Source organism: Atractosteus spatula, chromosome 13 (genome assembly GCF_055471065.1).
Source record: "Atractosteus spatula isolate fAtrSpa1 chromosome 13, fAtrSpa1.hap1, whole genome shotgun sequence".
Taxonomy (NCBI): domain Eukaryota; kingdom Metazoa; phylum Chordata; class Actinopteri; order Semionotiformes; family Lepisosteidae; genus Atractosteus; species Atractosteus spatula.
In genome coordinates, this window is record NC_142718.1 from 1,417,118 (window position 1) to 1,430,421 (window position 13,304).

At 55.4% G+C, this 13,304-nt stretch overlaps 2 protein-coding genes across 3 annotated transcripts; one reads left to right on the forward strand and one right to left on the reverse strand.

Moving 5' to 3' along the window:
• Positions 1–48: 48 nt before the first annotated feature.
• Positions 49–3,097, reverse strand: LOC148821549 (uncharacterized). 2 transcript variants are annotated; one of them, XM_088930925.1, is made up of 3 exons: positions 2,930–3,097; positions 1,735–1,791; positions 49–1,409 (listed from the first exon to the last, which is right to left on the reverse strand). In XM_088930925.1, the coding sequence occupies exons 1-3, from the start codon at positions 2,955–2,957 to the stop codon at positions 607–609; spliced, it is 888 nt and encodes a 295-aa protein (XP_088787051.1). In that variant the 5' UTR covers positions 2,958–3,097; the 3' UTR covers positions 49–606. The 2 variants fall into 2 exon arrangements, with proteins under 2 accessions (XP_088787051.1, XP_088787052.1); XM_088930926.1 differs by having other exon boundaries at positions 54–1,451.
• A 1,951-nt stretch (positions 3,098–5,048) lies between these two features.
• LOC148821550 (uncharacterized) lies at positions 5,049–13,234 on the forward strand. The gene is made up of 13 exons (XM_088930767.1): positions 5,049–5,133; positions 5,243–5,371; positions 6,308–6,461; positions 7,082–7,241; positions 7,948–8,028; positions 8,784–8,917; positions 9,520–9,576; positions 10,221–10,280; positions 10,417–10,459; positions 10,547–10,774; positions 12,497–12,639; positions 12,770–12,838; positions 13,202–13,234. The coding sequence occupies exons 3-13, from the start codon at positions 6,318–6,320 to the stop codon at positions 13,232–13,234; spliced, it is 1,152 nt and encodes a 383-aa protein (XP_088786893.1). The 5' UTR covers positions 5,049–5,133; positions 5,243–5,371; positions 6,308–6,317.
• The last annotated feature ends 70 nt before the right edge of the window (positions 13,235–13,304 follow it).

Sequence of the window (13,304 nt, forward strand, 5' to 3'; positions counted from 1 at the left end):
GAGAGATCAATTAACAAAATCAGACCACAGAAGTAAACAGCAACAATACGTTACATACATTTTACTTCTAATCAAGCAATACACTACACTTATAATCAGTTTGCAAAGAACTCAAATTGCTGGAAGGTTGAAATATGGAAATAAGACAGTTTATAAAAATACACCTTTACACCTGTTTGAAAATCATCAGCAGGGTCCTTGACAGACCCAAGAAGAGAGTTCCAGGACTCAGGGTTTATGGAGCAGAGGACATGCAGATAAGGAGTGAGACAGGTGCCGCAGGAGATCCCTGAGGGACGCCGGAGGTAGCAGAGCTGACACCAGTCTTAATTCCCCCCTGCTGGTACAGACCGGTGTACTTAGGCTACCTCCGAGTCTACCACTCTACCACTAGAGTCCTCTCCTGCCCTCGAGCTCAGGAGTCCCGCCGGCATCAGAACAGCTTCCAGAGGCGACGCCCCTCCTGCGCCTACGCCCTGCCTGCATCACGGTGGAGTGTCAGGGCAGCCTGTCCGCCCCGCCTCGTTCTCCCCACCCCACCCCGCCGAACCAACCAGCCATTCCAGTCTGGGGCCGAACCCCCCCGCCTGCGAGAGCCGATTCCCGTCAGAAGGGACTCCTCAGGACGTCGCACAGACGGGACAGCCCCCGCTCGACGAAGTCCAGAGCGGCGACCACCGGCCCCGGCAGCATCCTCCGGGCGAGCTCGCGGGCGTCCAGCATCCACTGCAGGCCCCTCAGGTACAGGCTGTACACCTCGGCCTCCTCCCGGGCCTCCCTCCTCTCCCGCCTCCAGAGCTCCCGGATCTCCCTTCGCTGCTGCTCCCCCTGGAGCCTCCGGCGCAGCCGGTCCTCCTGCCGGCGGATCTCCGCGCCCCGCTCCCGCAGGACGAGCTCGGCGGCGTGCCGGATCCGCGCCTCCGCCTGCCGGTCCAGCTCGTCCGCGTAGAAGCCGCCGCAGGTCCGCGCCAGCATGGCCTGCACCGCCTCCGCGAGCTCCTGCGCCCGGGCGAAGCAGCCCCGGCTCCCGGACAGGACGTGCCAACAGCAGCCGGAGTCCCGGACCAGCCGCCGGAGATTCCCCGGCCCCTCCTCCTCGTCGCTGGAGAGGAGCAGCATGGTGCGGAACCGGAGGTCCTGGTCGAACGTCTCGGTGACCAGCCGCAGGGTGTCCCTGTCCCCGGGCGCGGCCTGTCCCGGGGCCAGCGGGATGAAGACCGCGTGGGGACGGGAGCGCAGCACGGCCCTCAGCGTCTCCGCCGCCCGCTCCCCGGGCTCGGGGGGCGGGCCGTCGACCGCGGCGCCCACGCGCAGCGCCAGCTCCCTCGCGCCCGGGAGCGTGTTGGGCACGGAGAGCCACGCGGGCCCCCCCCTGCCCAGCAGCACGATCCGCAGGACGGGGTCGGGCCCTGGGGGACAGCGAGGGGGGTCAGTGCCCTTCCTGGGCGTGTCTGCTCTGGACAGATCAAAATCAGTTTCGCTGCTACAGGGAGGAGAGCTATCACTCTAACTGCCCCTTGACCCCAGTTGGACATCACTCTGTGCTTCTGTCCTAGCCTGGACTCCCTTCCCTCTACCCCTGTGTGGAGACCCCCAAATAACTGTACCTCTAACCCACTGTGGAAACCCCCCAAATAACAGATGCTCTGCCCCAGCGTGAAGACCCCACTAATTGCCCCCCTACTGCAAGGTGAAGACCCCGCGAATCCCCCTCTGCCCCTGTACCCTACTCACGGTCTGGGGGAAGATCCAGGCCGTCCCTCCTCCTCTGCAGCTCATCCTCAGCGCCCCCTGGTGGATCAGAGGAGAAGACTTACTCCCCCAGACAGAGGCAGCCACAGAAGATCAGCCTTCCTCCCTCCACACAGCCCCACAGCTGTTAGAAAGCTCTTTCACTGCCGCGCCAGAGACACGGGCCTCGGAAACACACCACACTCACAGCAGGCTGCGGGTCCGAGGAGGCAAAATTCATTTCCTTAATTGCAGAAACGCATTTCCGCCGGGATGCAGCAGGTGAAGTTTGAATGATACGAGATGAGTGTCTGCTATCATTCTGGAAGCGATTAAGAGGAAATTGCCAGTTGGCCCCATTCGCGTACCGATCTGCCTGCTGAGCGCGTCTGGGAGCAATAAGCGCTCCTTCACGCCCGAAACTCTCACCGCAACACAACACTGCTGGTTTCTCATCCCGGCCCTCATCAGCCTCATCAGGTCCATCCACTCATTTCCTCAGGGCAGGAACCCTCTCTGACGGCGGACAGACACCCCGGCTCTGACGAAAACGCTGCTGGGGAAGTTTTTTTTACTTCGCTAGAAGATGGTTTCGTTTTCCACACCGATCGCGTCGGTTTGTTCCTGATACTCTCGGTTGGAGCCCCAGACCCGTCCTTGATCTGGGATTAAAACCACCAGATCATTTCAGCTCCATAAAACCGACTCGCTCCAGACAGGATATTTTGTTTCTGTCCCATAAAACAGAGAACCCGCCGTCAATCGCCAACACTCCGTCTTCACGCACATTTATTAAGAATCATTATATCTGATGCATCGCAATAATCTAGGTAAAAATACACATAAAAATGTCCGTAAAACTCCATACGTGTACTAATACACTGTACAGGTCCATGTAGTGGTGCTTTGCCTGATTTAAGTGGAAACTTTAAACAGGAAATGTTTAATTGCGAAACCAAAAGTTTAAAACTAAGAAGGTAACGGCTTTTTGCAGACGAATAGCCCATCCAAACGAGATTTTTACAGGTTCTTTGCGAAAATACGTCCTCATTATGTCTGGAAATTCTCTCTAGCCGATCGCGAAAGTTTCCGACTTCGAGACCCGAGCTGCCTGGGTGTTTGAATCGTTCCCGGTTCCTCATCACCTGACGACGTCACACATTAAACATCCCCCCCACACAGCCTTGGGGTCACTCACAACGCTCCAGCGGCCCCCCGGTGTCCATGCCGTGTCCGTGGCCCGAGTAACGGTGCTTGTGTGCAGGGAGCCTGCCGGAGCCAGGAGCTGTGTGCGCCGCTTACAGCCAGCGCAGTGTCCGGAAATCCTCCAGATTCCCCCAAAATACCCTGAACTTCGTCTCGCCGCTCAGCTCGCGAACACCGCCGCCGCAGCGCGTCACACCGCCCTCGGAGCTGAAACAGGGCCGCCGTCAGCTCGGCGTCGCGCACTGCAACACGTGTAACGGAGTCGGGAGCAGAGGGAGGAGGCTTGTTTGGCGACGGGGGGTCATTCGCTAAAAATACCTCCCAAAGCGTCGTGCGCCGGCGAACTCGAAACGCGGAGGAAGGGATCGGTCAGGATGAGCCCGTTTCCACCACACGGGGTGCGGGGAGGCGACCTCGGCCCTCCTGGCGGGGACAGGTGTGCGACGGGTCAGGAGGCAGGGGGGGACGGACCTTGTGGACGGGTTGGCTGACCGACGTGACACCCCGAAACACGAAGGCGCCGTATCTCGGGAACGAAAACGGCTCCGACGCTCCGTACAGCTGCGCCCACCGGCACAACCGCAGCGCTTGACTGACTGTTCGTGCTGTTTGTAAGGGGGGGTTCGAGTCTGAGTGTCGGCTCTGAAGACGTCGCTGGGCCGAGGGGCTCAGGGGTGGCTACAGTGCATCAGGAGAAGCCCGGGGGAGTAGCTTTGTGGCCGCAGGACACGGATGCGCTGTCCCACTGGGAAGTGCTGTTCGGGATCGCGGATGGGGCGCCTTGTGTTTTTTTTAGAAATTGTGTTCCAGAAAGTCTTCAGAAGCCAAAATTATCCTCAAGCTTGGATCGCAGCATCCACCAAGCTCACCATGATGGACTGAGCTCTCTTTAGAGGCTTTCCGTTCACTTGCAGATGAATGAGCTTGTCACACATCTCCCCCAGATCTCCATTCACCTGTCTCACCTCTCCTGTGCCCAGTCTCACCCGTGTCCTCTCACACCTGTGCCCAGTCTCACCTGCTGTGCCCTCTCTCACCTGTGCCCTCTCTCACCTGCTGTGCCCAGTCTCACCTGTGCCCTCTCTCACCTGTGCCCAGTCTCACCCATGTCCACTCTCACCTGTGCCCAATCTCACCTGTGCCCAGTCTTTCCTGTGCCCAATCTCACCTGTGCCCAGTCTCACCCATGTCCACTCTCACCTGTGCCCAGTCTCACCTGTGCCCAGTCTCACCTGTGCCCTCTCTCACCTGTGCCCAGTCTCACCCATGTCCACTCTCACCTGTGCCCAGTCTCACCTGTGCCCAGCCTGGTTTGTTCTCTGCATCAGACCCCTGCTCCTTCTCCCACCCCTCACTCACACAGTGGACATGTGGCGCTTGTTCTGTTTTTAACCCCTTCGTCCCCTGGGGTGTGAGCTCACCCTTATCCACTGAGCTCAAGCAGCGCCCCCCCCAGGTGAGCAACATGAAGTCACGTCTCTTGTCCATGTGCCCCTCGTGCTCTGCCCAAGCCCACCTCCCCGTGATACTGGGGGTGGACTGGAAAACTGGAATACTGCATCCTGGGTGCTATGCACTTCCTCTAAAAATGCAGCACAAAGATCCCATTCAACACCTTACCAGCAATTCCATTCCTCAATCCCATCCCCTGCCATTCCCAGAAGAACGCGGGATGGAGCTGGGACTTGCCCACACACGTTTTGGGAGTTTCCTGTAACATACTGTACTTCTGGGAAGAGGTCACAACCGTGCCCTGAGGCGTGACTGGGGTGCTGTGCTGCTGAGAGCCCGTCTGGCCCCCCTCAAACACGGCTTTCCCTCGCAGGATCGACTGCGGCCGGAGCAGTTCTACCAGGCTGAGGGAGCTGGGAGAGCCCCACACTGCCTTTCTCACGCGTGGGCTGTTCCTGTGGAAAACCCGCAGCCAGGCGAGACTCTCCTAGTGCCAAGTCCTGTCTTCCTCAGATGCCTTTTGTCATCTTATTAATCATCTGTGCACAGAAAAACTTCAGACTTCACTTTCCTTTTCCACAGAGATGGAAGACTCACTCTGTGAAGGATGGAGAAGTGAAACAGAAAGCATTTCTGGTGTTATATATCTTTAAACAGCCAAGCCAAATTGCCAAAGATCTTAAGCAGATTGAATTGCAGGTGTGCTAACGTCTCAAATCCGGTTTTGCTGTGGTTAGCTCCCAGGTAGAATTACTGATTCTAGTTGTCGGAATTTTAAACAGAAACTGTTCTGCCTGGATATCAGTTTGTTTGGATATGCAAAGTGATGCAGATCTGTCTCTCCGTCATTCAGGTGTGGCTCTTCCTGAATTGGACAGTCTGAATCAAGCAGGAGAGTTTTGAAATCAGAAGGTTTCTTTCAAGCTCGTAGCGCAGGGGCTGAAAACCAGCACACATTTCATCAGGAAAGCAAAGCAGCACGGTAAGATGTTTATTATTTCGGATGGCTAAGTAGTTAAGTATGTGTTTCAATTCAAAAATATTTCTTTCATAGCGTGCGCAGGTATATTTCCTGTAGTCATTACATAACATGTAACTACTAGATATGTTGTTTCTACCAGAAACAAATAAAAACTAAATCTTCAAAAATCAGAGTTTGGCTAAAAGGTTAATTTCACTAGGAATCACAATGCTGGAGAATTAAAGGTATTGAAAATGTTTCTCCGTTAAATAAATGCAATCCTTCTGGTTCTGATGCCTTCATGCCGATGTTAAAGGGCTCAAGATCCTATTTGACAGATCTCTTCATGACCTTTGTGTTCTTTTTGTTATGACGGAGGTGAGATGATGTGCTCAGGGAAAATACATTTGTTGTATGTTTTCAACAAGCAGAACGTACAGTTGAAACTGTAACCAAAGTAGACACTAGAGTTGTCATCAGGGAGGAATAGCAGACAAAAGAGTTTACTCCTAGAAACTGTAGATGCAACGCCATATCTGACTCATTGATTGACATATTACAGGATTAGAGTGCGTCAGTACAACAAAATCAACAAAGAACAAAATCCTTTTAAATGAATCCGGAAACTCACAGGCAGCCTATACAGGGCGTCAAGCACAGAGGTAGGTTCTGGAGGACCGAGAGCTGGAGTTCTGGGCACATTATTCTGTTGGTTAACGTGCCAGACATTTTGAAGATCAGCCACGCGGGAACAGCCAAATAATATTAATATTATGGAATAATTATAATAGCAGGCTGTCAATTATAACAGGCTCAGCACTAAACTAGAGGCCCCGCCTCCTTGTGGACAAGTCCGATTCCACAGAAGACTTTCCCAACATGCGGAGGACAACCTCTCTCCATGTCCCGCTGGGATTCTCAGAGAACTGAAAGCTTCAGTACACAAATGTCTTTAAGGCCCTCAGCCATGGAGCGGAAGAGATCGCAGACAGACGAGCCGAAGAGCCAGAGCTTCCAGATTAAGAAGACCGAACTCGTTCCTGTCAAAGACCCCTACCAGCTGCTCAGGAATCTGAAGGCCGAAAACATCATCCCCGAGAGGAAGTACAAGGTAATAATAATAATAATAATAATACAATTCCTTACACTTTCTAGCGGTTTTCTGGACGCTCCACTCAAAGTGTTTTGCAGGTAATGGGGTCTCCCCTCCACCAGTGTATAGCAGTATTTGTTTTCCATTCCTAAACATCTAGGAGGCTGATGCCCTTTCACTATTGTATTTCTTAAGTGATTTTAAATCTCCAGCCTTTCAGCGGGAAGAAAACTTGAAAAGGTTCCAACTAAGCCCCCTGTTGGGAAGTGAAAAGACAATGGGCCTCCGCCATGTTGGCTCTGGGCCTGAAGCCATGATTTGAGCCAACATGGCTGCCGTGACATGCCGATCAGTCCCAGGTGCAACATATTAGGCAATCCAGGGTGGAGGGGCGAAAGAGAGCTCTCAGTCACAAACACAGAGAGAGGAAAGGGAAGTGGGAGCTAGGCAGGAGAACCCTGACAAAGGTTTTTATTTTAGAGGCTTATTTTGGAATTGGACAGATTTTTTTTTTTATGTGTTTTAGTTAGTATTGGCCCTGCTTCTCACCTAACGCACCCCACAGCTGCAGCAGAGCTTCAGGAGGCCTGTGCAGTGCGGGGGCTGTCATCTCCTGAGGGTCTTTTCCCCTTCATTAGCAGCTAAAGGTCCAGCTGAGGGACAGACAGGAGACGGGGATGTCCGAGCTGCTGGCCTGGCTGGAGAAGGAGGCGCCAGAGAAGATCGGCCCGTTCTGGAACACTGCCCAGCGGGGTGGCGCCCAGGCCTGCACCGAGCTGCAGCTCTGCAGGGCCGACCGTGAGTCCCGCCGGCTCATCCCGCCTCCTGCCTGCGATCGGCCAGGTTCCCAGCCCCTTGGGAAGAAATGAAAGTGAAAGAATTGGCGCACGTTGGCGTCGTAGAAAAATCCATTGAACAGAGGAAAGGTCGGACCATACCAGCTGGTGTGCCGAAATACCTGTGACTCGTACGAACTGGGCAAGGAGGAGATCGGTTCTCACAGTTTCTGTGATTGATAGGAGGACGCAGTCGGGAGTGTGTGCTGATAAGACGTTTGCAGGGAACCTCTGAAAGCTAGAAGGAAGATTTTATATTTTCACCCTAAACTGCACTGGAAGTCAGTGCAGAGGCTCCAAGACTGGAATGATGTGGTGTGAAGATTTAGTCTTAATTAGGAGTTGGGCTGCTGGGGTCTAGACACTGTAACTGAAGAACAGAACTGGATTTGAAAAGCAGTGAGCAGAGCATTAGAGCCAAGAGAAAGAGACTCTGGACCTGGCTGGATGAGAGACAGGAGAAAATACGAGATTTTGTCACTCCAGATTAAGAAAACTGATCAATTGTATTAATTATAAATGAGTTTATAAACTAAAAAAAAACATTTAAGCTGATAATACCATGAAAACAATGAGAGACCTGTGGTTTTAATGACGCTCAGTCAGGTCTCCAGGGCGCGGGGGTCTATAGATCTGTTCGTGAGCGTGATGTATCTCTTCTGCCGCAGACGCCCCGGTCCGTGAGCTCGTCCTGCCGGTGACCTGTGGGGGAAAGCAGGGCCGTTTCGACGTGGGGAAGTATCTGGAAGGTAAGGGGGAGCTGGCAGCGTGGGAGACTCGGTAAGGACAGTGCCGTCTCGCTGGCGAGAGAGCCGACGGGCTCCGGCAACGCGGAGTTTAATAACCTGTTGCAGGTCGCGCCTGGAGGAGAGTACCCTGGTTGTACCCCGTTATCGCGGTGGTGCCGTCGGTGTGCGAGAGGCTGGGCGCTGTGAGGGCGGTGCGGACACGCCGAGCGATACGCTAACGAGTTCGAGCAGGGAGCTCTGTCAGAGTGAGCTGACTGAGAAGCTCCGTTCGGTGTATTTGTCACGTACTGTACACAAGTACGAGGAAATGCTTATTTGCATGTACGCTCCGATACAAAGACCTCAAGGAAACGCCAACACGGAGCAGCAGCAGCAGCAGCAGCAGCAGCAACAACAACCACGAGAAATAACACACAGCTTAAATACACATGAGCACAGGCAGTGTGCAAGACCAGGACGACAGCGTGAGCCAGTGCTAGAGGCAGATTCCCATAATCTGACAGCTTGCGGGAAGAAACCGTCTCTGGATTTGGAGGAACAAGAAGAGAATAATTCTGTGTATTGGAACGCAGGAGGAAACCAACGTGGTTTGGTTCTGGAGCCTCTGATGGTCCAGTTGTGTAGAATCGACCCGTTCATGGGGCGCAGCTGTGATCTAGGCAGCGCCACAGTGTTGGCTGCTTGTGGTACCAGTCCGATGGGGGGGATATCGTGTTGACTCTGGGCTCTGACACTGGGTTGTCTTTTAACGGCAGGTCAGCCCTGCGTCCTGGCCAACAGGAAGTGGATGAGCCCCCAGGAGTTCGAGAAGCACGGAGGGAAAGGCAGGAACCACAAGTGGAAGAGCAGCATCCGTTACAAAGGCCGGCCGCTGGGCGCTCTGCTGGAGGTGAGGAGGGGCTGGGGGGCACGAGGTGTCGGAGTGGAAGAGGTCTCTCACACGAGATGCACGGTGGTTAGTAGATAACTGATCCAGCTGTGTCTGTCTGGAGAGAAGCCAGCATAGGGGAAGCTTCAGCATCATAGCTACGCAGCTTGTTCCATACACTGACCACCCTTTGTGTAAAGACGTGCCATATACTCTGACTTTCAAGTGCACTTCCACATAGTCTCCACTTGTCTTCCCTGTTCCTTTGGAAGGAGTCTGCTGGGGTCGACTTTGTCAAGACCCTTGAGTATTTGAAACACTTGATTCTGTTGGCCCCGCACCCCTCTCTGTTTCAGCCAGTCCGCCAGTGTAGGAAGAGATCCGTGATCTGGATTGACTTCTCAGCTAATGCTCATGTACAGCTAGAAGAAGAGACACAAGCACACACAGCTGCAGAGCTGCAGGCTGACAGCAGGAAAACGCACACTTGATGCACCACTCTACAGACGTAGGGCAGCAGGGCACCTGCTTCATGCAAGACCACAGTTCTGTTGCACAAGTCCTTAGTAACACAGTCCGCTTGCCCTGGGCCAGTGATCGCCAGCTTCTCAAATCCGTTTCAGGGGGACCAGCCTGCTAAGCCTGTGCCTAAGAGAAAGCCCACCCGCTCCCAGAGTCAGGTAGGTCTGCCCGACGGAAGCTGCCTCACCTGTCGGGAAAGACCACAAGACGTGGTTCCGGAAGCGTCCGTCTTTTAACCGGCACCCCTGGATCTGGGCTGCTGATTGCACTTGACCCCGCGTGTCCATGTGAGGGTCAGGATCTGAGGAAGTCGTCCGAACAAAACCCAGATGGAGAGGGCCTCTGCTCCTTTTGAAACCCTGGGCAATGAAAGCCAGGACTACCCAAGGGTGTGCGGCCACAGTGAGTCCCAGACAGAAGCAGGAGTGAGCTGGGCCTCTGTCCCGGAGGCAGTATCCCAGCTGACGGACATGACGGTGTTGCAGGCGGTCCATCTCTTATCTGGGCGATCAGGAGGCCGTCTTGAGCAGTCCAGCCCTAACCCTCAAGGGCTAACAGCTCCCCTTCCAGCTCGGGTAATCCCCACAAGGTAGCAGCACGTCAGAGAGGTTCCCAGTGACAGGGGTCACTGGTCTATCCGGGGACTGTGTTCGTTGGTATCGGAGGTCTCGCCTGGTGCTGTGCAGACCTGCAGAACTCTAACTGTGCAGCAGAGCTCAGCTGCGCAACAGGATCGCCTCGCATGTAGCCAAGTGATATGCAGATCTGAAAAAAATTTTTGAATTTTCTTCTGTCCTTTCAGATAAAGTCCACTGCGTCTCCAGAGGCGAAGAGACGAAAGAGGAGCTCGTCCCCAGACTCGGTGAGTGAAAATTCGGATCGATATCCCGAAGCCCTCGCACCTCTGACTCGTGCTTTGGAGCTCTTCACATGTGTCTCCATGAGCTGTGATTAAAGTCCTTACAGCACATGACCACTGATGTCCTGCTGTCTTTCAGAGAGAAACTGTCCATCAGGCTCAACAGACCAGCACTGAATCAGGTCGGCCTGCAGTTCTGACTAGTGTGTGAGGGTTTCGATGCATGAGATGTGTTTTTAAGATCATCGATCTGTCTGTCTCGGGCTCAGAGGAGAGTGATGGTGTGAGCTGGAGGAGCAGTGACACCGAGGAGGAAGATGAATCGGAGGAGAGCAGCGAGGAGGAGGAGGAGGACAGCCCTTCCTCATCTGGACAGGAGGAGCAGGAGGAGGAGGAGGGTGGAGAGAGAGGCGGGAGTGTGTTCATCTACAGAGACGTCCTGGCGGTCACCTGCGGCTCGGACAAGGGGAAGCTCTACCGCAAACGCTTCGCTAACGGTGGGCTGGCTTACAGGCAGAGCTGGGGAGGCAGGGGGTCAGATCACATCGGACTGAGGATTAATAAACCTTTCCACAGGTCAGTGTGTCTGCAGCAGGGCTGTCCAGTCCTGGTCCTGGGGGGCCGGTCAGTGTGTCTGCAGCAGGGCTGTCCAGTCCTGGTCCTGGAGGGGTCAGTCAGTGTGTCTGCAGCAGGGCTGTCCAGTCCTGGTCCTGGAGGGGTCAGTCAGTGTGTCTGCAGCAGGGCTGTCCAGTCCTGGTCCTGGAGGGTCAGTCAGTGTGTCTGCAGCAGGGCTGTCCAGTCCTGGGCCTGGAGGGGTCAGTCAGTGTGTCTGCAGCAGGGCTGTCCAGTCCTGGGCCTGGAGGGGTCAGTCAGTGTGTCTGCAGCAGGGCTGTCCAGTCCTGGGCCTGGAGGGGTCAGTCAGTGTGTCTGCAGCAGGGCTGTCCAGTCCTGGGCCTGGAGGGGTCAGTCAGTGTGTCTGCAGCAGGGCTGTCCAGTCCTGGTCCTGGAGGGCTGGTCAGTGTGTCTGCAGCAGGGCTGTCCAGTCCTGGGCCTGGAGGGGTCAGTGTGTCTGCAGCAGGGCTGTCCAGTCCTGGTCCTGGAGGGCCGGTCAGTGTGTCTGCAGCAGGGCTGTCCGGTCCTGGGCCTGGAGGGGTCAGTCAGTGTGTCTGCAGCAGGGCTGTCCGGTCCTGGTCCTGGGGGGCCGGTCAGTGTGTCTGCAGCAGGGCTGTCCGGTCCTGGTCCTGGGGGGCCGGTCAGTGTGTCTGCAGCAGGGCTGTCCAGTCCTGGGCCTGGAGGGGTCAGTGTGTCTGCAGCAGGGCTGTCCAGTCCTGGTCCTGGAGGGCTGGTCAGTGTGTCTGCAGCAGGGCTGTCCAGTCCTGGGCCTGGAGGAGTCAGTCAGTGTGTCTGCAGCAGGGCTGTCCAGTCCTGGGCCTGGAGGGGTCAGTCAGTGTGTCTGCAGCAGGGCTGTCCAGTCCTGGGCCTGGAGGGGTCAGTGTGTCTGCAGCAGGGCTGTCCAGTCCTGGGCCTGGGGGGCCGGTCAGTGTGTCTGCAGCAGGGCTGTCCAGTCCTGGGCCTGGAGGGGTCAGTCAGTGTGTCTGCAGCAGGGCTGTCCAGTCCTGGGCCTGGAGGGGTCAGTCAGTGTGTCTGCAGCAGGGCTGTCCAGTCCTGGGCCTGGAGGGGTCAGTCAGTGTGTCTGCAGCAGGGCTGTCCAGTCCTGGTCCTGGGGGGTCAGTCAGTGTGTCTGCAGCAGGGCTGTCCAGTCCTGGGCCTGGAGGGGTCAGTCAGTGTGTCTGCAGCAGGGCTGTCCAGTCCTGGGCCTGGAGGGGTCAGTGTGTCTGCAGCAGGGCTGTCCAGTCCTGGGCCTGGGGGGCCGGTCAGTGTGTCTGGTGTTTGCCATGAAGGAAGTACTGTCCTTACTATTTGGTCACTAACGATCCTGGGACGCTGTCAGTGAGAGTCGGGATGTGAACCCCAGAGTCCTTGCTCATCTCCACTCTGGACTTCAACAGTTCTGTCCTCCTTAGAGTCCCTCCTGCTGAGCCGCTGTGTAGCGCATCCAGTTCACAGCCTTTACCAGAGCTTGAGAACAAAGCCCTGAGAAGGAGCAGAGGCTGGTGGCTGAACGGAGTGACCTGCTGGCAGAGCTGCTGCAAGGTCTGCTGAGGAATCTCCTGGGGAGCCAGGAGACCTGGAAACTAACTGCAGTTCCTTCTCTGCAGCGTGCCGCGGGAGATGCATCAGAACCTTCAGACAGTGGTGCACCCCTCTGGAGTTCTGCAGGACCGGCACGCCCGGCGCCGACGAGGGGAACTGGGCCCAGTCCATCTGGCACATGGGAGTTCCCCTAGCAAATCTCATCCAGGTAGGGCTCAGATCCAGACCAGCAGGGCGATCTAGCTTGTTCGATCAGAGGATCGCTGTCGTCTTCCCCGTGCAAGAGGAGGCAGCGGGACCTGAACGGCAGCGTGTTTTCTTCTGTTTTGTTTCTTTAGTTGGGTATACTGCGACCACACCCGGAAGACTGCAGCTGTGTAAAGTGTGTCCCCGTTGTGAAGAAAAACGTTGGTCTCTGTTTCTGAAAAGATTGGTTATTTCATAAAAAATATTTCTTACTCTTCTATAGCCCATTTCTGGACATTCCACTCAAAGTGCAGTTTGAAGGGTGAGTCAAAGCTTTTTCAAGCAGCAACTCAAATACTTTACAATATCGATGCGGTCAGCTGTGGAAGTCACACAGTATCGGACCTTGCAAAACATTTCCTGTATATCACTCGAAAGCTCAGACAAGAGATTCTGCAGGGCTTTGTTTTACACAGGTGGTATCATCTGAGAAAAAAAATAACTTGAGCTTGAAAGAGCCAAGAACTGCCTGGGTCTGAACGCAGCGCCTGGCCCCGCCTCCTCTGGGCGGGGTCTGAACGCAGCGCCTGGCCCCGCCTCCTCTGGGCGGGGTCTGAACACAGCGCCTGGCCCCGCCTCCTCTGGGCAGGGTCTGAACGCAGCGCCTGGCCTCGCCTCCTCTGGGCG

Coding starts and splice junctions, on each gene's coding strand:
- LOC148821550 (XM_088930767.1), top strand. CDS start 6,318: ATGGAGCGGAAGAGATCGCAGACAGACGAGCCGAAGAGCCAGAGCTTC. Junction 10,281..10,416: donor GGAGCTCGTCCCCAGACTCG/GTGAGTGAAAAT, acceptor GCTGTCTTTCAG/AGAGAAACTGTCCATCAGGC. Junction 12,839..13,201: donor TCCCCGTTGTGAAGAAAAAC/GTTGGTCTCTGT, acceptor GTCTGAACGCAG/CGCCTGGCCCCGCCTCCTCT.
- LOC148821549 (XM_088930926.1), bottom strand. CDS start 2,957: ATGGACACCGGGGGGCCGCTGGAGCGTT. Junction 1,792..2,929: donor CGGGGGGCCGCTGGAGCGTT/GTGAGTGACCCC, acceptor CTGATCCACCAG/GGGGCGCTGAGGATGAGCTG. Junction 1,452..1,734: donor CCTGGATCTTCCCCCAGACC/GTGAGTAGGGTA, acceptor TGTCCAGAGCAG/ACACGCCCAGGAAGGGCACT.